Source organism: Lonchura striata, chromosome 3 (assembly GCF_050655825.1).
Source record: "Lonchura striata isolate lonStrDom1 chromosome 3, ASM5065582v1, whole genome shotgun sequence".
Taxonomy (NCBI): domain Eukaryota; kingdom Metazoa; phylum Chordata; class Aves; order Passeriformes; family Estrildidae; genus Lonchura; species Lonchura striata.
This window is the reverse complement of record NC_140705.1, coordinates 36,332,181-36,359,867: the sequence shown is the minus strand read 5'-3', so window position 1 is coordinate 36,359,867 and position 27,687 is coordinate 36,332,181. Positions and strand designations below refer to the sequence as shown.

General features: G+C 39.2%; 1 protein-coding gene across 1 annotated transcript; it reads left to right on the top strand.

Moving 5' to 3' along the window:
* Positions 1–132: 132 nt before the first annotated feature.
* Positions 133–22,556, top strand: RRAGD (Ras related GTP binding D). Its single transcript, XM_021545580.4, has 7 exons — positions 133–395; positions 6,823–7,118; positions 7,528–7,727; positions 8,704–8,818; positions 14,623–14,765; positions 16,522–16,670; positions 18,562–22,556. Exons 1-7 carry the CDS (start codon positions 248–250, stop codon positions 18,711–18,713), a joined length of 1,203 nt encoding a protein of 400 aa, XP_021401255.1. The 5' UTR covers positions 133–247; the 3' UTR covers positions 18,714–22,556.
* Positions 22,557–27,687: the final 5,131 nt, after the last annotated feature.

Sequence of the window (27,687 nt, the reverse complement as noted above, 5' to 3'; positions counted from 1 at the left end):
CGGGCTCGGAGCGGGCCCGGGCGGGCGCGGAGGCCCCGGCGGCCCGTGACCGGGCGCGTCAGGTGACGCGGGTCACGCCGCCTCCCCGCCCGCCCCGCCGGCAGCTGCGCCGCGCTCCGCCAGCGCCGTGCGGGGGAGGAGGGGAGCGGCGGCGGCGGGCGCGGCGCCAGCGCGGGACCTGCGCCCCCCGCGCCCCGAGCCTGCCGCAGGCAGAGGGGCCGCCCAGCCCCGCGGGAGCGCGGCCGGCATGAGCCAGGTGCCGAGGAAGCTGCCGGAGGAGGCAGAGGGGGACGAGGAGGAGGAAGAGGAGGAGGAGATCGTGGGCTTGGCGGGCTACGCCGACGGGGCCGAGTCCTTCTCGGACGGCGACGCGGAGAGCGGCGGCGATGAGGCGTGTGAGTGAGTGCCGCCCGCGGCGGCCGCAGCGGCACCGGCGGCGGCGGGGCGGCGGCCGCGGGGGGCGGGGGCGGGGGCTGGGGCTGCTCCCGGGGAGCCGAGGGGCAGCGCCGGGCTCGGAGGGGGCCGCGGAGCAGCGGCCGGCAACGAGTGCGGGTGTGCAGTGAGGCGGGGCGGGGGCCGGGGGCGGGGGACGCGGGGCCGCCGCCGGGAGGTGAGGTTTGGCGGCCCGCGGATGTGGGTCAGGGAGGAGGCGAGGCTCCCCGCGGGGTTTGGGGCACGAGGGGAGCCAGGGACAGCGGTGCGGGGAAAGACGAGGCGTCCAGAAGGAGGGCAGGCCCAGCTGGGGACAGGGTTGGGCACTGGGAGGCCGGGCGGAGCGAGGATGCTGCGGAGGTGGCCATGGGAAGCCGGGACGGAGACAGGGTGCTCGGTGGGTCTGAGGGTGCAGGGGGCTCTGAGGAAGGAGCAGGGCAAGGCTGACAGGTAGCAGGAAGCGTTGGGAAAGAGAGGAGGCAAAGGGAGTGCGGGCAAAGTGTGTGTGTGTGTGTAATTTCTCATCAGTATTCTTCAAGTCTGGGGTGAGAGTTATTAGTTATTGGAGGCCACAGCTTGATGATGTGACCCGAGAGTGCCAAGGAGGTGGGGGGTTGGGTGTCACGCTATAAAAGGCAGCGGCCACACGCAGCTCTGTGTCCGGGGCTGCTCCGCAGCTGCGAGTGTCAGTCCCACAGTGGCAGGCTCTGCTAAATGTCCGTCTGTCTGTGCTTGTGAGGAACCGCCTTACTCGCTGCATGTCCGTGTCAGGATGGATGGTGATGCTGAGAAGGACGGGCTTACCAGGAAAGGCAGTCTCATTCAGTAGAAAAAGGAAATGCCAGCTCAGAGCCTGTTGCGTTCATTCAGAGCCTGAATTCATTCTTCTGAGACATATTTCACAAAGGAGCTTGGAGAACTCTCAGGATCACAGGATAAAAAAAATGTGCTTTTTTATAAGAGCATAATAAAAGGCCGCATGTTTTAAGTCTTCTTCAATATTAGCGTGCGGAACCCTTCTCCTTAAAGGCCCAGTCCTGCAGGCTGCCATGGGAGGTGTTGCATTGACTAATGTAATTTTGGGGAGTGGAGGAAGGTCACTGCTTTCAGCATAAGCCTTCATGGTTAAAACCTATAGGAATGTTAGACTATAAGAGTTATAACTGAGACTAAATAAAGTCTTACTTGAACCTGCTAAAGAATTGCTGTATTTTTGATACAAAAAGAATAATTTTAATGTGTTTCTTTAGTGCTACACTTAGTATTTTCTGTAGAGAAGTAACCCATATATTGTCTTCAGACAAATTCTTTTGGATATTTTTGAATAGGAACTTGTTAGACTGCTAAAAATTGCAATTGCTTCTTTATAGTAACACCAGAATATTGTACTTAACAGAAAAGAGCTTTTACATCCTGAATAGCAGGAGAAGACAGTCCATAAAGGGACTGTTTTACACAGAATTAAAATAAAACCCATTCTAACTGTCCAGATTCCCTGGTTTTCTGTTTCATTTTGAATTCTCTGGAGAAAGAGGGAGACAACAACTGAAATAGAGGGGACTGGGATTTGGATCTGTGTTTTGTGTAACACAGGGCTGCAGGGAAGGGGGCTTTCCCCTTTTTTTTGTCCTCTTTTCTTGGCTCTGTACAGCAAGTAGTCCAAAATTCAGTGTCTTTGTCTCCACTTTTCCACAAAGAAAGAATGAAAAGGGCACTATAAGAAGAATAGCTTCAATTCATAGCTGTTGACAGTGAAGAGAGAAGCTAGGCTTAAAAGTAAAAGCATAGTTTCTTCTTGTAAGCATGCAGAAGATTTCAGAACTTCATATTTGTCATCCTTCACCCTATACTGGGTTTGTATCTCCAGCTTCAGTGCTGAAATCATTGTCTTTCGTTTACACTTAGGGTCATATTCAGACACCTTAAAACACTTAAATTTACATAAAGCATAATCATATTTTTTATAGATGCAATTAAAAAGTCTTTAGAAGCAGGAAAGTCCTCTGCAGAGTGTCCAATGAGGTGGCTTTAAGACATACCACTGCAGAGTGGTAACTGCAGAGTGCTGCACTTGTGGCAGCATGGAACCTGGTCTTCTGGAAAAGACACTTCTGAGTCTTTTCTGTAGCCACAGGAATTTCCTTCCACCAGGTGTTTCTGCAATGTCTATGAACCCACAGTGGCTGAACAGCCTTATTAATTGCATACAAGCTTTTTCTGTTAACTCTTTAGTCCCAGGCCATGGGTTAGCATTGAATTTGTTCATTGCATGTGTTTTGTAAGGGCATTGTCTTGACAGCAATCCAAAGTGCTGCAAATACCACAGTCACAGCAGTACTGGAAATGCTACAGGATTAATGGGTTTGAAGGTAAGAGTAGAAAGTTTGTGACTGCTACCCCTCTTTACACAGAAATGGTTAAAACTTAAAATTAGTGGGGGAAAAAAAATCATCATTATCTGTATTTGTTCAAAACTAGACTCAGAGGCTTGTTACCTTGCAGATGGTAATATGAGCAAATTAATTCCTTTTGGTTTTATGTTACTTGAACAGATGAGCTGTGATGGTTTATTTGGATGTTTGAAAGCTGGTGGGATGTACAGAAAGTGGCATCCCCATCCCATACTCCCGCAAAGCACGGGTAGTCACCTGCTTTGACAATTAATTGCAATTGATTTGGAATTCAGGATGGGCTTCAAAAACTGTTTAATTATCTCTATATATCTAATAGCATAAAGGAGATACTGAAGTATTCATTGTGTACTGTTGAGACAGGTCAGGACTGCTACATGGCGATTCTCACCTCCTCAGAGCTGTGCTCTTCTGCATGTTGCAATGCTTGCAAAACACACTCCATAGTCAAGGCCACAGCTGCAGTTAACAGAAGTTTTGTGAGGAATTGAGTGTTTTTCTGTGAAAGTGCTTTTAGGCTTGTTGAATTAAATTTGTGAATACTTCAAAGGAATGGCCTCTAACCAGTATGGCTTCTGTTCTTTATGGCTGCTTAGAAAAGCTGAAATATGAAGGGCTGTTGGTATGCATTCGAGTCTGGCATTTTACAACCATTTACTCTTTGCAAAAGTGAATGAAGCAGGAAATGTGTTGCATCTCACAAGAGGGAAAATTATCTTTCCCATTATAGAACAGAGAAGAGTTTAGTGTTTCTCTTGGGCATATTATGATCTCACTCAGTAACCTAGTCTGGGAAGTTGCAGATACATCTACTGGCATTTCTGTGGCAAATTAAAAAAGGAGTTGTCATGTACTCCAGCAAAGGAATGTGGGCAGGCAATGCATCGTCCAATTCCTTTACATATAAGGTAATCTCTTAACTCTCTCTGAGAGGGAAGTGCTGTAGAAGCCTTGCTATCTCATCAGGTTTGGATGATACTCTTACATTTCCCTGTCTTTGAACTGGCAGGATTTCAAATGCTAAGTAACAGTCTTACTAGCAGAAGAGCTGGTCGTCATTCTTCTCATCCTTAATTCTGTTTGCAGTTTAAACTGTAACTTTTTTTAGTATGTCTTTAATAGAAAGCAATTTCCTTCTATTAAGCATTATCAGTAAAAATCTAACAGCCTGGAATAATTTAATACCACAATGTAAAAACTCCCAAATTGTTTAAAATATTTCTTCAGATATATGTGGGTTTTTAGCTTGTTTCTCAAAGAAAAAGTAGTTAGGTATGTAGCTCGTCCTCTGGTTGTCTCATCAGTGGTCAGAATCTTGGAAAATGCAATCTACCTTCAACCAGATCTGAACAAAAGATGTCTCAAAGGTTATTAAGTTCCCACAAGTTTGATGAAAACTGGCATTAAGAAAAGAGGAGAAAGCTAAATGAAGTGTCCTCAGAGGGACAAGTGAGCAGTTTTGTGTGTTCACTGCGGCAGCAGCTGGCAGACGGGTGTACACAGACTAGCCAACTGAAATGTGCTGAGCTCCAGATCAGCCACAGCATGTCATATCTATTATTTGGAGGAGATGTCATAAGACATACAGGAGGAAGTTGGTCTTATTGTGGTGGGAAGAGGAATGGGACACAAAGTACAAATCCATGTTAGATGAGACTTCGTAAGTTCAGTTGCATACAGAGCAAATGGGAGACTTTTTGTTTTTTTGAAACATGCAATAAAGCCTCAACTTGAAGACTGTTCTTTACATGCTTTTATAAAGTCTTTATAAAGCTTTGAATAAATTATTTTCCCTTCTGTTGGCAAAAAAAAAAAAATAAAAAGAGTGAGATGAAGGATGCACCATTAAATCTTGCATATTTGGTTTATTGACAAGACTGTACCCCCAAAACATAAAATACCTTTACATCATCTCAGAGCAGATGTTTATTATTTTTCTGGAGGTGTGAAGTATTGTAGGCACATCTTTCTCCTAGCCACAGGAGGTACTACCTCTGTTCAAGCTGATGGGAAGAGTAGAGGAGCATGCTGACCTCAGTTTCTTACTTCCTAAATTTGTTGCGTGTAGACCATCAGAAGTGGCCATTGCTGTGTTTACAGGATGAGATTTTTACAGTTACCTATGCGTGCTCTGCCTGAAAGTGTTTCCCCTGTGCACTACTCCTGCCTGGCAGTGTTCATGTGTGATAATTGGTAAGACCACAGTAAGTGGTAATATCTAACAATTACCACTTTCAATTGTATTTGAAATAGACAGAATCCCTCCCATAATGAGTTGAAAACTTCTGTCAGTCACTGGTGACACGGACCTGCACTGAATGGCACAACCTCTCACAAGCCAGTAGATGGTGCCAGGAGATGTTTTATGCTAACAGTGCAATACTGTCCGTTAAAGAAGCCCTAGTTCTCTCTCACTCAAATTTGGGAGGCACAAAGAACTGGACAAGGTTCTGTACCCTCCTGGCAGACATACCCTGCCCCTGCGTTTCTGAAAGCTGTGAGTGAGGCTTCAGGCACACAAGAAGGCACAAGATGCGGTCACCACCCTTGGGTGCAAAACATGCTCCTAGGCAAAGAATTCCTTTAAGCTTTCAGTCTTTTTTTGGCTGATAAGACTATGTAATAAATTGGCAGGTTTGAATTGTTACTGAGGTTTCTTGTTTTGGATTTTCATATTTTGGGAGTAAAGCTGACCACGTATGCAGGGCACATTCAAGAATGATGCATGTGAATAAATGTGTGCCAGCAGAAAAAAGAAAAAGAAATGCATTTATGTTGTGCTATGAAGTATAATCTGAATAGTCTGTAGTTCAGTGGATAGGAGAAGGTCTAACAAACCTCACTGGATAATAAGTTTAGCCTGTTGTGTGGTCAGGTTTAACATACTGACACAGAGGTCAGGTTTAAAATACTGAGTTGTACTCTGTGGATTTAGCACTGACAACTCTTTTATTTTGCTCTGCTTATGTTTGACACGGCAGAGTCATAGAGGTGTTTCAAAGCTTTTTACATATAAGGGCAGTGCCATTTCACCTCAGCACCAAAGGACATTCCAAAGTTCTAGGCCAACTAAATGCAGCAATTTAGACTGCTTTGGGTGTTTTGATTAGAGACACCTGAATCTAAACTGCCTACAGGAATGGATAGCTATATATTCATGTCCTTACATATATAACAGCATAGCTTACTGTTGGAACTACCTGATGCTGGTATAACTGCATCAGCACCAGAAAAAGTAGTGTCAGTTTCAAACTGGGGTAGGTAACACAATGAAACCCGTGTTCCCAGGCTTTGTTTTGCAAATAGGCAGATGATATGCTGTAATCTTATTGGATAAACAAACCTTTACAGATTGTAACACAAATTACTGAGCAGCAGGTGAAATCCTAAGCACCTTAGAAAAGGACTCCTCGAGAGCTCAGTACTGTAAGCAACATAGAATCACTGTGTGTCTGCTGAGTTGAACTCTTCCTGTAGCTCCTTACATGTATGATTTCATTTATTAATGTATTTATTTGTTAATTGATTTTAGAGAAAGGAAGCCCTCAGGTAGAACGATCATGCAGAGGTACTTAACAGCGTCTTACTCTGTTCTTCCAGCATAGTGATGTAGCTATCTGCTGGAAAGGGTATTTGTTATCAGATGATACTCTTTTAAAGGAGAATATATGTGGCATAGTGTTAATTAGAATAAAATTAGGTATTTAAAGATGTCTATGTGTGATAACAGACTTTTCACATACAATTTCTGCAGTTTCTGTCTTGGAGGTGAGAAGTAGATTTTCTGATAGTATACCCTCAGGGGCAAATAATTCAAGTCAAAATGCCTGTAACACTGCTCTCTAAGCTTAAACATTGGTAACATTTGCATAAATTAAAATAAAAATTTATGAAAATAAATATCAAATGCATGTTATCTGGCAGTTACTAATTATATTGCCATAGTATATTCCTTTTCTTCTTGTGTGATTTTATTTAGTTTTGGATTTCAATGATCCCTTCAGTACTGAAGTTAAGCCAAGAATCCTGCTCATGGGATTGAGAAGAAGTGGAAAGTCTTCCATTCAGAAAGTTGTCTTTCACAAAATGTCGCCGAATGAGACTCTCTTCTTGGAGAGCACAAACAAGATCTGCAGAGAGGATGTTTCCAACAGCTCCTTTGTCAACTTTCAGATATGGGATTTTCCTGGGCAAATTGACTTCTTTGACCCTACGTTTGATTATGAGATGATTTTCAGAGGCACTGGAGCACTGATATTTGTTATTGATTCTCAGGTAAAAAAAGGGGCTATTTTTTTTTTTTTTCTTTCTTCAGCAATAGACAAATGAGTTGGAAAGCACAGGTTTTTTCAAAGCAAATAAATAATCTACATCACAAACACACATTAAAAAGAACTCATTAAAACGTGAAGAGCTGCTTGGCTATTTTTAATCTCTCTCTGCAGTGTGTTTGGAAGTTAACTAATTTGTTTTAACATCTTAAGGTTCTTGCTCAGATTCCTAAGTGCTGACAGCATGAGATTGGTGCACATGCTGGATGTAGGCTCAGGGTTCTACTTACAAAACATTAAAAAAATCAAGCTGTTGTTGAGCTGTAGTACTATTTAAAAATAAGTATCACAAAATATAATATATCTTTTTTAAATACCTTCCTAAATTGTAGTTCTTCTTTTTCCTTTATTAGGATGATTATATGGAAGCATTAGCTCGGCTGCATCTTACTGTGACCAGAGCCTATAAAGTGAATCCAGATATCAACTTTGAAATCTTTATCCATAAAGTGGATGGTTTATCTGATGATCATAAGATTGAAACACAGAGGGATATTCACCAGAGGGCAAATGATGATCTTGCAGATGCAGGATTGGAGAAGATCCACCTCAGGTGAGAAAAGTTGCTGTGCAGAGAATGCTAAAGAGGAGAGCAGCTTATTTGATAAGTTACCATTTTCTGTCCTGTTGAAGTAGCAGGCAACATGCTTTTGATATATGAAGGAAAGGGATAATTAGAGATACTGCATTTGACCTGAGCCAAAGTATCCTATTTCTGATTGCTGTCTTGAAGGGAAAGATGGAGAGCTGCTTAATAACAGATGCCAGACAAACATGCCAGAATCCTATCAGGTTTTGCTGCAGTTGCTGTCTTGAAATAAGTTGGCTTGGACAGTGACAACAACCAGTAGAGTTCCAGGTCATGGAGTGTATATGCCACCACATCACTTTTGCCTTTTTTGAAAGCTCTGTGCCTCCCAGTCACTCGTCCTCACTGCTGCAGACTACTTGGAGCTGCTTGGGAAGACCTGTGCTGTATCTTTGACTTGTGTCTTCTGGTAAAATGGGTTACTGTAGCTAATGGTGACAAGCAGTGGATTTAGCAGACTGGGAACCAGAGGACATCAAGTTGTCATGGCTTTCTTAGCACTTGAAAGCCAAGTACAAATATATCAAAAAGAGAGGCCTGCTCCATGAACATGCCAGCTCTTTAGAGCTCTTAAGTACTCAACTGCATCACTGCACTGATAAATGGGTCCACAGCTTTCAAAAAGTAGACCACAATAGACATACTCAGTAATACTCCTCTCCTGAAATTTGATAAATATTTTTGTAAGAGTACCAGCATGGGAGTTGCATTAAAAAGTTCTACATTGAGTTATAGGTTTCACTGTCAAGGCTGGGGGCTTCTTTAATATAGAGATTTAGTCCTGTGTTTCAATCATATCATGACTTTTGATCACAGGGGATAATTGCATTAGTGTAGGCACTTAATGTCTGACAATATTTTAATTTCACTCATATTGTGAAAGGTACATCATGTTCACAGTATATGGCTAAAAGGAAAATGTGGTGACATTTTTTTACAGCTTTTATCTGACAAGTATATATGATCATTCTATATTTGAAGCATTTAGCAAAGTGGTACAGAAACTGATTCCACAGCTCCCAACACTGGAAAACCTGCTTAACATCTTTATTTCAGTAAGTACTTACTATGTCCTTTGTCTGTAGATCTGGCTGTGTCCAACATGCATGTTCAGATACTCTGTTCACTGCCTTCTTAGAGATCATGAGCATTGTGAACTCTCAGAGAAATTATCAGGACGTAGTTGAAATGCACCTCCATGCAGCTTGGCATCACCTCCATGTCTATTAAACAGCATTGATAAGCTGCTGAGATACTCAGAGTATTACATGAGTCACATAAAGTGGGGTAGCAGCCATCACTTTTCTGCTCAAAACATCAATCTGAATGTTGCAAAAGTCTGTGTTGCATGTATTTGTTGAAGTTGCACTTAAACCTTGTATGAATAAATATTTAAAGGAACATAATCTAGTCTGACCTCATATGGGGAGCTATCTGTAGTGCTTCCCAGAATTAATTTTACTTTGTACTAGATGTTTACCAAGCTTAAGAAAATCTTCTTATGCTGTGAAATTTTTAGACAAGAGACCACCACAACTTTTACCACTTCCATAGTTAACTCTGAAGGCCAGTTTAGAGAGTTTTGTATATCTAGTGGTTTGTTACCACTGTGGAAGAGATTGCTTGCTCCACTCATCCTGTATGTCTAATCCCTTCCTTTTCTTTCTACTGGTTCTGACACTCATGTTCCCTCATGGGGTTACTATACCATGCATTTATGCACTGTTTAGTTAAAAGCAGGTGATGGATGAACCCAACATGCTCTTGTTTCTGGCACAAGGTAAGAGATGGAAACATGGAGCAGCGAGTGAAGGGGGAGCACAGTGAGTAGGTTGTGAAAAGGGGAAACTCCCTATTTTAATGGTTGTTATATCAGGTCTTAGTGGCTCCAAAAACTGCACCTTTTCTCACAATATTCTAATTATGTGTTTAGCATCTAGCTCTTAATTTCTGAAGCTTCAATTTCCAAGCAAGATACTTTGTTGTGTCTTCTTGCAATTTTGACATAAGAAATTATTTAATATAATTAAACAGCCTGTTGATATTATTAGATAATAATAAAATATTATTAGATAATAATAAGATAAAATTAGACTTAATGGTTTCTCAGTGTGAAAATGGAGAGAAATAAAAGCTGGATGTGACAGAGAAATCTAGGAATAGTGGAAGGCCATTCCAAAAGTTATTCTCTTACTATTAAACAGCACATTTATACTGTTTCATAATGGTTTGCTACAAAGATCTGTTTCTTCCAAAACAGCTGGACTGTATACCAGTTATTATCATGTAGTCTCAAAACTCCATGACAGAAAAGTAATGACGAAATTATGACAACAATTCTAGAGCAATTAGATAGTGGTTTTGGCACACAGTCTTACAGAGAAAGCTGGCTGAATAATAGTCTTCCCTGTGTCAGATCCACTCCAGTCACTCTGTGAGTTAGATCTCTGTATGGAGTCTCCTCACTGTTTGGAGTTGGTGAAAGGTTTGTACAGAATCTCCACATGAACTTAGCACAGGCAGCTTCCTGAATGACTGATGACAGTTGCTTGTGTGTCTGAACACCCAGCTCAATCACACCTACAATATTAGGTATAGTTTGTAAGGAAGAAAAAGAATTTCAAATAAATGGGATGTCCAGAAAAGTGAGGGAGGTGTGCTGTTTCCCCTGTTCAGTATGGGAAAAGTCTCGGACTGTTTCTTTGCTCCAGTTTCTAAATTACCTAGGGCCATGTGTAGCTGCATCACTGTGTCCCGAGCATGGTTGCTGTTTTTACAAGTATCTTCTGTCTGTAGACAGAGAGACTCGGAATGATTATTTGCAACCACAGGATGATTAAGCATCATTCTCCCTCATACAGTAAGTTAGGGGGTGCCTCTTTACCTTGGCAACTTAGTAACAACAAATTTTGGCATGGATTTTGGTCACACCTTACCTCAGGAAGCCAATGTGTTGGATATCAGGGCATGGGTGTTTTCGCGTTCTACTTTTGAGTTTGCAGCAGCATTCACGAGGAAGTGCTTTCATTTATGCCATGGAGGCTTCCAACACAAAAAGCTGATGATTACAAGAACAGATCTGCAATCACTCTTAAGTTCACAGCAGGTTTTTTCCCAAGTTTATAACACCACAGTGTGTGAGCACGTTTGAGGAACCATCAGTGTATAATACTGCTTCTGCATTCTTTAATGTAATGACCTGTAAGTCTTTAAATAACTGGCACTAAAAATCCACATTAATCTTACCTGACTAACTTAACCAGCTTCATATGCCTGTTCCTTAATTACTGTGGCGTTATCAACCAATTAAGTTGTGTAACATGGGAAAGCATATTTTCATTTGAGGGTTGTTTGGTTTGTTTTGAGGGATATTAAGAAGCATGTATTAAGACAAACAATTATTATAGTAAAAATAAAACTATATACAGATTTGATAATTATTTAAATTTTGTAATCTGCAAATTCAAATGTAGTGATAAAAATTAATTCATGAAATCTGCTGTGTGATGTAAGGCCTATTTAAATAATTGTCCAAAATTCATTACTAACTGGATGTGACTGGCAATATCCTCTTAAGTTCTTTTGAGAGTTGCTTTTTAGGGCCAAATTCTGACTTACTTTCATACATTAAAGACAGAAAAAGATGGGCCTGCTTACCTATCCTAGGAATTGGAGGAATACTACCACTTTTACTGAATCCATTCTATTTTAGTAATAGAAACTGTCTTCTACATCATCACACCCCATATAGCTGAGAAACATGGTTTGAATTTCAAGTACCTCATGTTTTTTACCTATCCAAAATAAAATCTCATATATTAATTGAAGATTTTTCACAATGACTCTCTTGGTTCAGATCAACTGTGGAATATTCTTACATTGATTCAGAGTGCCTTTAGCACATGTTGCATCTTCTCTGCAGACTGTAGGGTTGTGTCAGAGAGAACTGGTGTTTATTCAGACCCTTTCATTCAGTAAGGAACCCCCCAGCTCCAGTAACAGAAACAGTTGATTTCTTATTGTAATTTTCCCTAAGCATTAATGATGTAATGTCTCTTTGAACAGTACTTTTTATCCACCTTTTCCTGTTTTTTCTATGACTTGTTACTATTGTTTCTACAATTTCTGTTTGGGGTCTTTTTGTGGGCTAGGGGTAGCGGGTGGAGGGTGGAGTGTTGAGTAATTTCCACACAAAAATTCTGGAAATTTTTGACATAAAATCCTGGAAATCCTTTGACTTTTCGGTTACAGTTGTATTAAAAACCCTGCCAAATGAAATATTTGAAGGCATGTGGGTAAATTTAGTGGTGACTACTCCTGGGAGTCCATCCTACCATTTCACAGAGGTTTCTATCACCATACAAAGTTCTGAAGAAGCAGATATGTACAGTTTCTCAGCAGGTCTACCACAATGGATCCGTTGCAATTGAAAACAAGCATAGTTTAAGTTAAGAGACCAATTTCTGCCCTTAACCAGCAGGTGTAACTGCTGGCATGGCAAAATGTCTTAAGATGTTCATGGCAAAAGTTCAGAAAACTTTCTGAACTGTCACTGCAAGTACAGGCAGGCTGCAACACCTGGAGCTCTGAGATGAAAAAAATCACTTCTCACTGTTAAATGTTACTATATTGTCACTGTCATCTTAATAATTTAAAGTGCATCTTACCTGTACAGCTAAAATTGTTGCTATGAATCTCTTTCTGTAATACAAAACTGTGTAATTGACTTCTCAGGAATGACACTGCAGGGCTCAAGTTTCAGCTTCTTCTGTCTGAAATGACTTGTATTTTCAAATACCGTTTTGGCAAAGAGTTACAGCTATGTACTTACATGATATTTCAAAAGAGTCTTGTAATTAATCTTATTTGACAGCATCTGTTGAACTGTGTGATGTGCTGTCAGAATTACTATTTGAAAAATAAAATTACAGAACCCCCATATGTGGCTAGAACAAACAGCATAAATAGGCATACCTTTTTGTTCTTTGTGCTCAAAGAACACAGACTCATAGAACCCTGTATGCTGAAAGGGATGTTTGGAGGTCAGCTGCTGCTCAGAGTCAGGCCAGTTACAGCAAGTTGGTTATGGCTGGGTCCAATTCAGCTTTGTGCATTTGGAAGGATACAAATGCTACAAACTTTCAGGTCCGATGCTTCCAATCCTTCACTGCTTTTCTGTTAATTTTTTTTTCTTCTATCAAGTCAGAACTCCAGCCTGTGCCTTTTGGCTTCTGCTCTTCAACATTGTAGCTCTGAGAAGAGCTACAGACTCTGGCTCTGGCTTCTCTAAACCTTTACATTAGGTATTTGTAGATAGGAATGAGTCTTCTTCAGGTTGAACAAAGCCATTTCTCTGAGACTCTTCTTGTACATTCTGTGCTTCAGCCCATTTACCTAAAGTATCCACAATGTGTTCTTTGGTTTTAATATTTTTTCATTACTGATTAACTGAAAGAGGCCACTCAGTCTTTTCCATTATGAAATACAAGAAATTCACCTCTATATTCTGTTATTGCTAATGGATGTTTGCAGCCTTAGCTCTGTGTGTAGTGATGAAACAGTGACGCCTCTTTAAGAAGAAAATGCCCAAAATACTGCTGGCCATTGTTCAATAGCATATGTAGTGTTGGAAATTTTTCTGCCTATTTCAGGAAATATGGAAAGCAGGACAGTCACTTTAGTTACTTAACTATATGTTAAATAGTTGACTTAGAAAAGAAGGAAAAAAAATGGAAAAGTTCTGTAACTGTACAAAAGAAGCTTAAACTATTAAAACTTGCTAGGGACTTTCAGTATGGTTTTTGGTGGTTTCAGAATTACTGTGGCAGCAGTCCCAAACCATGTTAAAATGGGAGTCCCATGTATGTAGACAGTTCCATTGGATGGAGAAAATTTCTTGTCTTCCCATATACATGAATACTGAAGAGTATTTTAGAATTTGTGCTTTAGCAATACTGGAAAAAAATTGCCCTTTGTCATGCTGGGACAGCTGCGCAGGTGTAATCCTTTGACATCAGCCTGCAAGGCTACTGTTTTCAGTTAAGAAGTACACTTTTTTTTTTCCAGGAAGCAGAGGCTTATGGCAGTTTACCTTATCTACACAAAGAGTAAGAGCTAGCATTCCTGGCTAGCTTCTCAGAGCTGTGAATACGATACATCTCCAGTAAGGAGATTGTCTTAATCAGCTTGGCACGATCACAGGAACATAGTTGTCATCATTTTAGCAAGCTTTAGCATTTTAAACATAGCTTTAACTACCAGTACTACATGAAACCTGAAGGCTCCATCACAACGCTGGTCTCTCTCCTGTGATCCTAAAAGATATTTTACAGAACCAGACAGTAGAACAGTTACAGACTGCATTTAAAAAATTTCATAATTTCCTTTAAAATCAGTTCTTGAGCAATACTGTCTTCTTTGTCCATCAGCATTTCTTTCCCTTCTTTCTTATCTTCTTGTATGCCCAGTTAGAATAACTTTAGATTAGAGCTTGCTTTTATGTCTGTTGCTACAATTAAAACACAAAAATCTTGAACTTGGAAGATTTTTCTGCTCCCCCCTTGCTCTCCCTCATTTTCCATTGAAAATAAATCTCTCCAGGTGAAGAAGTTTGGGAGTGTTACTTGGAATTATGTCTGCTCAGAGGCAGAAACTGTTGGAAGGTTTGTGAGCATTATGGTTTGCTACAAATACAATAGTACTGTATGTACAGTTCTTTCAGAATGAGCTTAATTGCAATTTAATTTCTTTAGCCTAGACTTTTTGTATAACAGGCAAGTAAGGGAACAGAAAAACTTGGGGTTGATTTGAAAACATGGATTCCACTTTATTTTTCTTTTTTTTTTCTTCTCTTGAATAGAATTCTGGGATTGAAAAAGCATTTTTATTTGATGTAGTCAGTAAGATCTATATTGCAACAGACAGCACTCCAGTGGATATGCAAACTTACGAGCTCTGCTGTGATATGATAGATGTTGTCATTGACATTTCTTGTATATATGGGTAAGTAAATTGTGAATGTTTTCCATAAAGCTATGTACTGAGAATCTCAATAGCCTCAAAATTTTAGTAATGTAGGTGTAAACAATAATGAGAATGGATAATTTTCCAGGACAGGGGAGGAGAAAACGGCTGTCTTCTGAAGGACTGATCCTTCCCAGCAACAAGCATTGTTCCCTGTTCAGTCTCTTTTGAGCATCTTCCTCTTTCTATGCTAATAATTTTATTTGGAGGAAGAAGCCAGAAGAAACCAACCTAAAATAAAAGGAAACATCATCTTTTTGTACCCTAGGGATTAAATCAACAGGATGCCTCCTGTTTTAAAAATAAGTGGGCCATATTTAGTTTTATTTAATAGCCAGTGGCCTCTAATAGCCTCAGAGAGTTGTTTCACTTCAGTTTGTCTTCTATTCCCTACATGACCTTTCTGTGCTTTTTTCAATTTCCCCTTCTGGTACATTAGCAAGTGGAAACCTTCTGGGCTGGCATGTACATCTCCTTGCAAATTACGTGTTCAGTGGCTTGGCCCTTGGCCAATTGTAATGCCTGCCATTCCTGGGAAAGGTGGGGCACATTAAGAGTTAGTGCACCAATATGCTTACACTTGGAGGCCAATGCACAACATGCTTAGAGAGTGGTAGGCTGGGCTAGCTTTGCATTTGTACCCACTGACAGACTTCTTGCAGTCTTAGAGGAGGTACAAGGGAGAGTCCTGGTGCACATGTGCAATTAGCACTGGAACAATAAACAAAACACTTTTAGAAATCTTTGAAGTTTGTATAAAATCTTTGAAGTTTGTATATTCTACTGTTTGTTTCAGATTTTGGAGTCATCACTTGAGTAACTGCATAAGAACTTGTTTTACAGAGGTATAAAATAAAATATGCTGATTTTTGTAAAGAGAAGGATTCTGCTGTGTAGTTCAAAAGAGTGTGCATTTAATAATTATCTGTACAACACCACTTGTGGAACTCTTTATTTACAAAATATCATTCTTGCACTGTGGATGTGTAGCCATTTAGCATTTATCACCAGAGATCTGCTTGCCATTTTTAGCTACAAAGACAATATTACAATTTATTTTTTGTCCTCTATTCCTGGAGCATCTGTGGAATTTGCCACTTTAATATATTATTAAGACTAATTGTTCTGGGAGGTTGGTGATAACTATCCATTTAACAATACCTGTGTGTGCATTCAGGAATGAGGATAAAATTACAGTGTTACAGTGTACAAAAACTGATCATCATGACACAGCATCTGTGAATGAGAAATCTCTTTTCATAATATGATGTTGCAAAAGCCAGCGTCTCATGAGGAAAGTCTCATGATGTCTTAAACTATCAGTCAGCTGCTACCACTTGAGCAAGGTTACTGGGTTTGGAGTTACCAGTACAGACCTCCTGTTTCACATGTTTATGATAAGTCATAATATAAAACACTGATTAAAAGAAAAGCAGCCTTATGGTAAATGGGTGGTAACTTACAGAGGAAAAAATAAGGTTCCAGTTCAAGCACTTGGCAATCAATCTGATTTCTAGCCCCAGATCTAAGGTTTGCTGTGTGATGTGATAAATAATTTAATCTCTTTGTCTTCTTAGTTTACTAGTGTGTAGTTTGAAGAAGAGTCTCCCTGAAATATTAAAATGAAGATTTCATAAAATTTTAGAATCTTTGGTGAGAGAAGCTATGTAGCAGTACTTTTGTTAGCTAATCTGGTGTCTTATCTTTTCTTGTTTGTTTGAATACTGCTCTGTAGGCTTAAAGATGATGGCACTGGAACTCCTTATGACAAAGAATCAATGGCAATCATAAAACTGAATAATACAACTGTCCTTTACTTAAAAGAGGTGACAAAATTCCTCGCTCTTGTTTGTTTTGTCAGAGAAGAAAGCTTTGAGAGAAAAGGTATTTTTCCCCTTTTCTAGTATTGCATTAATTTTCCCTTATATTAGTGAGTTAATGAATAACTGAGATTTTTATTAGCTGTTAACAGTTAACTGTATCGTAAATATTGAGGTAAGTACAGCTTGATAAAGCTTACATAACATTTTTAAAGGAATGAAAGTACTTGTGCAGGCATTAAGATGGAATGAAATCATAAACATATTTAACAACTTTCTGATACAAAAGCATTTAAAAGTTTACATCCAATGCAGTAAAGCTTCCACCTGCAACTGCAGACTGTGTCAGTTTATCTTGACTGACACTGATTTGTACCTGTTGACACCAGCTTGCCTGCCATAGCCAAAGGAAAAACTTTGAAACTGACTGGTAGAATAATATTGCTTTTCTTATATCTGAAAGGAGGCTTTTGAAAACTGGCATATTTAGGACCTAGTCCTAATTAGGAGTGCTTTAATATTTTGCAGTTAAAGTGTGTAAAATTTCTGTCATCTTTCTGACCCTGGTAAAAGTCAATACTGAACCCTTAGTTCATGACCTCTCTGCTCACTGGCACAATGTTCACTGAGTTGCTGGTCTTTGTGACATGCCCTAAGACCAAAACTCAGCAGCGGAAGAGCAAGCTGTCATCTGGGCTCATGTGCCCCATCTTTGTTGGTGTATTTGTGAACACAGCACTTGTACCATGTCTGCTGGTTTGACAGCCTGTTGAGCTTTTGATAGAACTTAAACTGGTCAAATGTCTCTTCCATACCCCTACCGCCTCTATTGCATATGAATGTTGGATACAGTTGCTTTCTGTAGAAAGCATAAGAAGTGTTATTTCTGCGTACTTACTAACAGCACCGTTTCAGAAAGACACCATGTCGAATAAACACCATTAGGGTTTGTCCATAACTGTGTGAAGTTGTGTCTGCATAGTTGGGACACTTGGTAGCCTTCACTCTTCTGCAGTACAGTTCTGGTATTATAGTGGAGATGAGCTTTTTGTGCCTCAGGAATTCCAAGTAAATTTGTGTGAACTACAAGGAGACGGAAAACGATTTCTGGGAAATAAAACCAAAGTGTAACATGGTGGATTTAAACCACTTAAAAATATGCATCTCCTGTTAGGAAAACTGAAGTAGAAAATGATGCAGTATTTGAGTTAAGAAAGCTTATGGGATTAATATTAAATGAGGTCATGAGCTCACTACCAAAATTCTAAAATTATATTGTGGTATTACAGAATTGTAGCACTCAGTAAGTCTTCCAATTGATTACCAATATGGCTTTACAGCTTTTCTGTGGGATTACATTCAGCCCACTGACATGGTAATGTTATCTGCCTACTATGTAAGTATCTAATCCAACAGCATGTCTATTGTGTTACTGTTTAATTACAGTGTAAGATGAAATATAACTGGCTGAGATTTGGTCATAGTTCTATCAAGTATCCATTTAAAAGTTTATGTATTGTCAAAAAACAAATATTTCTTGATTGATAGATGGTACTTATTTTTATCACAGTTATTCTGTAAAGCAGATTTCCAAAATTACACCATATTTTATGAAAGATTTCAGTATCTTTCTTCTAGTATACTGAGCATTTCTTCAAAGCCCTTTATTAAATTAACAATCTATTGTCTGCCAATGAACTTCTATTTGATTTCTCTTAAAATGTACAAGCATATTTAGTAGCAGACATTGTATCAAGCTGTAATGCTTACTGAATTATTTGTATTTCTCAAATGTGTTTTTGCTTAGCACAGAAAAAATTCCTGGACAGTTCACTGAATATGACCTCCAGACAGAGAGTATGGTATTTCACTAAACACAGAATATAAGCAATGTTTTCATTACCTTATTTATATGAATATCTTTGTTAATATGTAAAACATTTTTGTCTCTGTAGGATTAATAGACTACAATTTCCATTGTTTTCGAAAAGCCATACAAGAAGTATTTGAAGTAAGAATGAAAGTAGTAAGATCTCGAAAACATCAAAGCCACCTGCAAAAAAATAAAAGACCCACTCCCAATGGGACACCAAGGATGCCACTGTAACTGAGGTTTTCTGGCAATGTGGCAAAAAAAGTTTTCATGAAGTTGATGTGACTTCTGCATCTCATTGCACTGAGTGAAGAGGAAAACAAATGGGACTGATGTATTATATTAATTTTTCCTGAACGTTCAGAAAGCACTGTTTAAATATTTTTATCCAATCAGTTTTTTTCATATAGTGAGCACTTTGAGCAAAATGTTGTATATATAAACATTGAGGTGAGCACTTGTAAGAATTTTCTTAATATATGCTGTAAACCTTTTTCATGCCATATTAAGGAAAAACAGCTGTGACAGAAATACTGGGTACATAATTTGCACTTTTTCATGTTTTCCTTGTGGACTTGGACTTTGATAAACTTAGTTTTTATGGTGATTTTGATGCATGGTGTCAGGTAAAATGTATGCTGTAGTTTATTTACCTGCTACAATCAAATTGGTTAGTAAACGATTAAGAAAACTTGGTACAATGCCTTTTTAAATTTGTGAAAACTAATACCTAACATTCATACAGATCTAATTTCATATATTTTTCAATTTGTAAACTGAAGAATAATATTGAAGTATTACAGCAATAAGCACCTTACCAGGGATCGTAACTGGTAGGTAAATTTTAGCTTTTATAAAACAGGCTTTTGGCCAAATTTCATCCGGCATTCTCCTTAACACTGGTCGTGCCCTCTCTTGGGTCTGGTTTTATTATTTACCTCAGCATATACCACTAAAATACCTTTCTATAAAGATGATTGTTTTGTAAAATAGCTCTATGTTGCACTGGTATTTTTATAAGGCTTCAGAGGAATATGTTGTATCTGTACAGCTGATTTACATTGCTAAGTTTGTGTTGAGAACCTGCATGTGTACAGTTGGCGCAATGAAGAACCTGTATGTATTTCCACCCTGGTATTCTGATGTACTGATAAGTCATAAAGGTGTGAGCACTGGGTTCTGATTCACTCTATCAGGGGTACATCTGTGATTGAAATCAAGACGAGACCATTAAAATGAGGACTGGACAATCTACCTGCCATAATAATCAGCATACATCACTACTTTTTATTTTAATATTGAACATGGGCAGACTTACCACAGGATCAGCCAGGACAGCAGAAGACTCTCAAACCTAAAAAGAAGTAACACTTACTTTCCATGTTCTGTATTCAGTGTTTTTGTTTAATTAGTGATACGAAATTACAATTTCTAGATGGGAGACACTAATTTTTACCAATTGCATGTGGAGTCTAATGGTTTTGTTGGCAGCTTTTGAGAGTGAGAAGAACTTGACCAGAATGGGAGGCAGCTTGCTGTACACCAGAAACAGGTAAGGGGAAATGCACCTTATGCACAGCTAATTTGCCCCTAGCCAAAACAGCTCTGGAGGCGGGCAAGAAGATAGAACCAATGACCCTGTCAGGAGTTGTGTAATAAGTAATGCAGTTCTAGGGGCTCAGGAAGGTAAGAAATACTGATAATAGTAAAAATCACTGCTCCTGGTGCTGGTGTGAAGAACAGTGACAGTAGCTGTAGTTTGGTACTGTCACCACTTATCATCTTAGTTGAGGGCAATTATTCTGACTAGCCCCTCAGTTAAAGTAATGCAAAGCTGTTTTCAGAGTTCACCAAAGCAGTCATGGGTAAGAGACACCTTTTGGCAGCTTTCCAGTCCACATGACTTTCATTGAAGGACTGCCATAATTTCTGGCCATGTGTTTGTCTTTCATTTTGTTGAGATTCCCCCACTGGCTCACAATCTCTGTTCTCCCTTCACCCCACCACCAGGTGTAGGTGACTATGTGGGACTACGAACACCTACCAGGCTGGGCCAGATTTGTTTTGTTTTGTTTTTATGTGTGAATTATCTCATCATAGAGGCTATGCTACGAGTCATTACTAAATGTAGCTTCCATATATTTGGCCTGAGTTCTGTGTAGCCATGCATGCCCTTGTATTACAGACCATCAACTTGTTTAAGACAGTGAAGTTGCCTCTAGTAGTCCCATCTAGAATCTGGAACAGACTATCTAGCATAATTTAGTGAAGGTGACTTCCAATTTGATATTATCAGAGTAAATGTAATTTTCATCAGATTACTTATGTTTCAAATATAAAATTGAACGAATGTTAAAAATTCATTAGTTTTAGTGTTTAACTTTGGTATTTTCAGGTTAGGTGATAACTCATTTCACTTTTGAGTAATCATTATCTAACGTTCTAGCTGAAGTGATTGAACGCTGGTTGAAGCATGCAAGGTTATTTTTGCAAATATATTTAAAAACTTGCTTTTACTTTAAAAAAATATTTTAAATTTTATTGAGATTCTAGTTTTTATTTTAAAGAAATTAAATACCCTATGTGCTACAAGAGCCACTTAAGGCAGTGTTGATACACCTTTTCTAAAATTAGAAACTGGAAGAAGTAATTACTTTCCAAATAGTCCAATATTTCTAAAGTACCTGATCCATGAGTATCCATTTTTTATTTATCATTGAAGTTGACTAGAAATGGTAGGGACCATTAATGAACAAGCCATGTCTTTTTAAAACATTGATTTACAATAAACCCAAACCAATTTAGTATCCTGTAGACATTTTAAAGTCAGGAGATAGATAAATATAAATTACTGGTTCCAAGAACTTGTTATAATTGAGGAAATCCCTGTAAGTAATTCAACAGGCAGCAGCTCAGAGTGTGTGAAGAGTTCTTTGAAAAGTTCAAATGCACCTTTGAGCATGCACTGGAATGGATATTTAAAATGTTACAATGCTGGAATATGTTTCTAAAATCTTGTGATTACCAATATGCTGTGCATTAGCATGGAAGTGTAATTGGCAGGAGCAAACTAGTCTGATAAAGCATAATTCAAATGCATCATTTGAGCTCTCAACCCTGATAGAACAGGGTTTTTTCTCTAAAACAAAACTTCTGCGGTTTCTTGCATGTGAAATTGCACTCCTGATGATACTAAGGGAGCTCATTCTGTGAAAGTACTGCAGCAATTTTTAAAAGACATGTTGACCTATTAACTCCCTCCATCTTTATATGCATCATCAGATTAAGTGGAGGAATTAAAGAAAATAACCTGTAATTGTATACAATAGCAACTGTTTGCTTTAATTACATATTTCCTGTGCTGTCCTTTGCAAGTCATTGTAGAATTTAAGAATTTTTTTTCTTAAATTGAACACTGAGGTTTTCCTGGTTTTGTACTGATAATGTACATGATACCATGTCATGATTTTTGTGCTGCAGCTTTGTCCTGTTAGATGGACAGATACATTAACACCAGAATTTCTTACTCAGATTCTAAATGTTTATCAATAGCAGCATGTGAATTTACTATATTAGAGATAAACACATCAAATTCTCCCATTTCAGCTGTGTGAAAAATCAGAAATAAGCTTGGTTGGGAAGTTCTTTTGGGCTTCTCTTATATGATGGCATATGGTTGACATCCCACTTGATTTCTCACTATATTAATATTTGCATATTAGCTCATGCACATATCTTCAAATAGCTGCATTTAAAAATGACACTAGCAGATTGCTGCTTTTAATTTGTTTTCTCCCTGGTATCTTCTGTGTTACCTTTCTCAGTTTGCTATCTCTGAATTTCACACTTTGCTGTAACCAGGCCTCATACCCAGTCTCCTTGGTTCCTGCCAGCCTCTATTCCCTTTGGCTTGTAGGCATTATGAGCCACAGGTTAGGTCTTAAGCTAAAACCTACTAAAAAAATACCGAGTACAAAAAAATCTAAATTGTAAAAATCCATTACATGCTATTAACATCCCTAAATGTAATGTAATCCTGGTTTGTATGCATGCCATAAAGTATGTATTCATATTGAAGTTAGAGTTTATGTTCACTGTCAGATTTTAAACATTCCTTAATCATGTCCAGAACATATTTTAAAATTTAAAAAAATATATAAATATATCCAGGACAAAAACCCTTAGTGCAGCAGTCTATCACAATGTGTCTTGGACTAAACTAACATATTTTTGATAAGGTAAAAGATTTTCATGAGACTAGTCAGAGAAGACACTCTACTGAATATTGCCCTGAATACCTGGACCTGCTACAAGTAAGAGGGATTATTTATTTCAGGATTGCTGAATAGCAGAAGGAAATCCACTGATGTCCTTTCTTAAAAAAAAAAATACAAACAAGCCAACAACTAACATGCACTAGCCTAAATTGAGAAGAACTGGGATTAGACACATGGATGAGTGCAAACATGAGGGGCAAGAAAAAAAGTACAGAGTGGCCAAAGATACAGCATGTAGGCCAGAACATTTCAGTGTATTCAAGCTGCCTTACACAAAATGTTCAGGTTGGATATTTGGAGGAATTTCTTCACAGAAAGGGTCATTAAAGATTGAAATTGGCTGCCCAGGAAGGTAATGGAGTGATTAAACATTGGAATCAGCATGCCTGGAGGTATTAAGGAAAGAGTGGACATAGCACTTAGTGCCATGGTCTAATTGACCTGGTGGTGTTTAGTCAAAGGTTGGACTTGGTGATCCCAAAGGTCTTTTCCAACTAATTGATTCTATGGTTCTATGAAAATGCAGACCAAGGAAAGATAATGGGCTATCACAAGAGGGTCAGCCATGGGGAGGTGGTGTGATGAGGTTGGTTACACCACATGGTCCTCAAAGGTCCAAGTAATTGACAGGGAGCAACAGGACAGTATCAAAGCTGCCTTTCCTATTACAGCAGGATCTACCCTTTGTGTTTTTATTTCCATTCAGTGCAAACTAAAAGTCATTCTGAACTGTGCTAAACTGAAGCATAGTGTCAGTACAAATATAAGTATAAACCATATGAACACATTCACACTGTCCTTAAACAGTGGCAGTGACGCAAAATATTTTGGTAGTTTGCAACTGCCTCCAGCTATCTAGTGTGCTCTGCAATTTGCATGGTGAAGAATATGCACCAGAGAAAATTTCTGCCATTATCTGTAGCTGCCAAAGATAGAATAACTAAATCGGGGAGGTTCAGAGTTGTGAACAGCTGTCACTTGGACACAGCTTCAGCTTTGTTTTGGGTCTTTGCACGTCTTCTGAACCAGGAAATCATCTGAACTATTACAGCAATGATGCCAGAAGACCGTGAGTTAACTGGTTGGCATGATTCTCCTCATTCTTCAGGAAGTAAAGAAAAGGTGAAACATACGTACTTTTATTTTGACTTCACATTGTAAAACATCTTGTTAGTTCACACTAACTCTGCACCAGTGGTCCAGATTGGGCACTCACTTGCTTCATCAATTATAGCAATCTGGTAACTTGTTTCCCCACTATCATTCTTCATTTCTGAAATAATGCTAATTAAAAGTCAGCTGGCAAAGCCCCCATTTTGTGAGATGGTTGCCTTAGAACTAAGCTTGAAGAACAGACAGTAATTGCTTTCCTGAGAGGCACCATCCATCTGTGCAATTGCTAAAGGGCACTGATTACACAATGCCACACTTGTTTTTATCGATAGGAGGTGCACTTGTTGAATCCAGATTTACAAGGTCTGAATTCACACAGAAGATTTTAAAAGCTGAGACTGTATTAGTCACAATGAGTACCATGATGATTTCTCTTGCAAGTAAGTCGTATCTGTTCCCACTGACAATACAGGCATGTGAATATTAGATTCCTTAATTCCATCAAGAGTTTAATTCTGCAGCCAACTGTAGCATTACAAATGAGGCAAACGCTTCTACATTTTGTGAATTTGTAAAAGCAGAGTGTGATTGCTCTGTACAAAGAACTATTGTATTATCATAAGTTTCTGTGATCTCAAACCTTCTCTAGAATAAATAATTTGTAGCTGAATTTATTAGACATCCTACAAAGCACAAAAACCCCACTCTGAACTGACTTTAGATAATCAACTAACATATTTATAGTCTCATCTCATACAATTATACGACCTGCAGAGACAAATAAATAGTAGTTCAGTGTCACATTACCTAGCACAATTCCCTGAGATTCGTAATAACATACATTGATGCACCAGACCTTTGTGCAAAAACTGAACCCCTGTGTCACACAGGTGTTCTGCCTCCCAGAGAAAGAGGAGGTTTGGGAGTAACTCCCTCTGTGGGCTCCTGCTGGATGCTTCTTAGTATGCATGCCCCCAACTCTGCATGGTGACCTTTGTGATGCCCATTCCTACTGGCTGAGCTCCCTTCTTAGACCTTTAAAATCGGTTCTTCAAGGATCTTACTGTTAAAAATAAGAGGCTATATTGACTGAAATGCTTGTAATTCTTCTAAACTGTGGGGAAATGCAGGACACATTTCCCTCAGGTTTAGAGAGCTATGTATATCAGATGCAGCTATACCTATATACATACATACATATATACATACATGTAAAAAATACCTAACCAGGGTAGTCTGGAACACAGAGGATTTAGTGTAATCTCCCTTTGCAGATAACTGAAAAATGCAGGAACTTTTAAAGCATGTTTTGGTGGGTGTACAGCTAATATCTGTTCCAGGCAAGAGGAGCTCCCAGTTCTCTCCATCAGCTATAAAGTAAGCCTCAGGAATCAGCTCAGAAATATGTATCCATAGTTTGCAAGTGTTCAGCAGAATTCTGCCTATATGTTCACTCTGACTTGGCTTTTTTTTTATAGTAGAAACACCTTCAATTGAAATTTTTTTCATTTTATCAAACCTTATGATTGTCATTAATTCTGTAATATTTTTTGCACCAAAAGGGCCTATATGCTACTTTGCTCTGAAGGTAGGTGGGTCTATTAGATCCACCTTCCAAAGATAACTAGAGAAAAAAGTACACATAAATATGAGTAAAAACTTTCAGCACATATTCAGTGTGGCATTAAATAACAAAATCTTTGTTGCAGCAGTGTTCAGGCAAACTTTCAGTTTCTATGTGCTTCAGCTGAGCATGTTTATTTTTTCACCAAGTTAGATCATATGACAGGATACACAAGCTACATGAAGTACTGCCAGCATGTAGGATTTGACTGCAATTTTGCTACTATATTTGGTGTTTGGTTTTAAAACCCCACAAGTTCTAGCACAAAATGGCTTCTTCCTGCAAAAGTCTAAACAAAAGGCAGATGAAAAATCCAAAGGGTATTTTTAACAAGAGGCAGGAAGAGGAGGGAGGCTGCTGCTTCTGGACTGGCAACGCTGACTGTGCAAGAGCTCTGCAGTACCAGTTCCTTATGTGCTCCAAGCAGCTGCTGAGATGTGGGGTTGGGAATTAATCCCTAGATCTCCAACTGTATGCTGACTAGCTTGCAGGAATGAACAGTTGCATCTGGCAGCATTCACATCCTGCAGCTCTGACTTTTAACTAATAGTATATCTGAAAATTAAAGCAGTCTCGTACTGCTACCTCTGCACAGTACCTCATGGTAATTCCCCCAGCTCCCACCCAGGCCACTCTGTAGCTTACTTAAATGGGCAAAATGTGCAGCTCCTTTCAGGGTATTTCTCTTGTTTGAGTTTATTCAGCTCATTTCAACAGTGCTTAGCTGTCATGCAGTTACAGTGACTATATATCTTTTAGCTGAAAGCCTAAGTTTCACATTAACTGCAGGTGTTTCCTCCTTGAACTATATCAAATGACAATGTAAATGCATCCAAGGGTCAAAGGCCGAAGCCCAGAAGGCAAAGCTGAACTCCGCATTATGCTTAACTCGTTCACAATAAGTACCACCATATACAATTCATGTTATAATACAATTTCAAAAATTATCTTCAACCAAAATAGATTCCAAAACTTTTTACTTGGAAATCCAGATTTCTGAATGGAAAATACCTCTCTCCTATTTTGGGGAAGGGCATGATTTAGTGACAGATTGTCCCAACGCCCTTCTCCATCTGCACAGCAAGGTGGCTCTGGAAGACAAGGAGAGATACTTATGACAAAAATAGTTTGTGAACCCGACAGCCAGTGGCTGTGGCTCGCCATCTTGAGTGGTCAGATCAACCATTCTTAGCTAGAAATGCTGAAATGTCATCAGGAGTTGTTGGCCATTTGGGTGCTTTTGTTATAAGATGGAACCCCAAGGTCTGATGCCACCTTTTCCTATCTCTATACATTAAGGACCCTTTATATTATCCATAGTGCTTTGCCCTGCAAAAAGCATAATCACTTTGCCCCTTTGAAAATTTTGCTAGCTGTTCAGAAGGAATAAAGTTGCTTTCTTTACTTATTGCTGTTAGCAAATCACCATGCAACAGAACAGGAAAGACTAACATGATGCCTTGTAATACTGAAAGAGAACATGATGGGGTGAAAAATATGTACCTACTCAAATGTTTTTATTTACAACTGTTTGCCACTGCTGTTCAATCAAAGTGGGGAAAAGAGAACTAAGACACCAAAACAAAAAAATTAATTTGTAAAGGAGGATTATGAAGAATATAAAATATGAAATTAAAAACAATTAGTTTCATAGGTTAAGTACAATATGAGCTAGATATGAGCTTCAAATTTATGCTGAAGAGAGGTTGTTTTTTTATTTCAGTTTGTACTGAAACAAAAGGAAATGGTGACTATTGAGATTTTCTCTTAGCCATATGTTCTTCTAGAAGTTCCATCCCAATTGTATTACACCTATAACAAGGTGGAAGAGATACAGTTGTAGATGTAAGTATCTCTCTGTCACTGTGGTATGGCAAAGGTGGCAATCAAGTCAAGCTCTTGCTGATAATTCTTGCCTAAAATAATAACCATTGACATATGACGCCATTTGTCTTTCGAGATCCTGAAAACCAACAACCAAGGTGCTACCAACTCTTACAGCGAAGTCTGTTGGGCGTGGAGTGTCTCGGGTCTGTGGGTTCCTGGGAGCCCCTTTTCCAAGCCCCAGTTTTCAGACCCACCGAGGCCGCGGGCACCTCGCCCCATCCCCTCTGCGGGCGAGGCACCGCGGCCCGGCCGCCGCCGCAGCGCGGCCCCTCCGCCGCTGTCCGGGCGGCGCCGGCGCGGCAGGCGC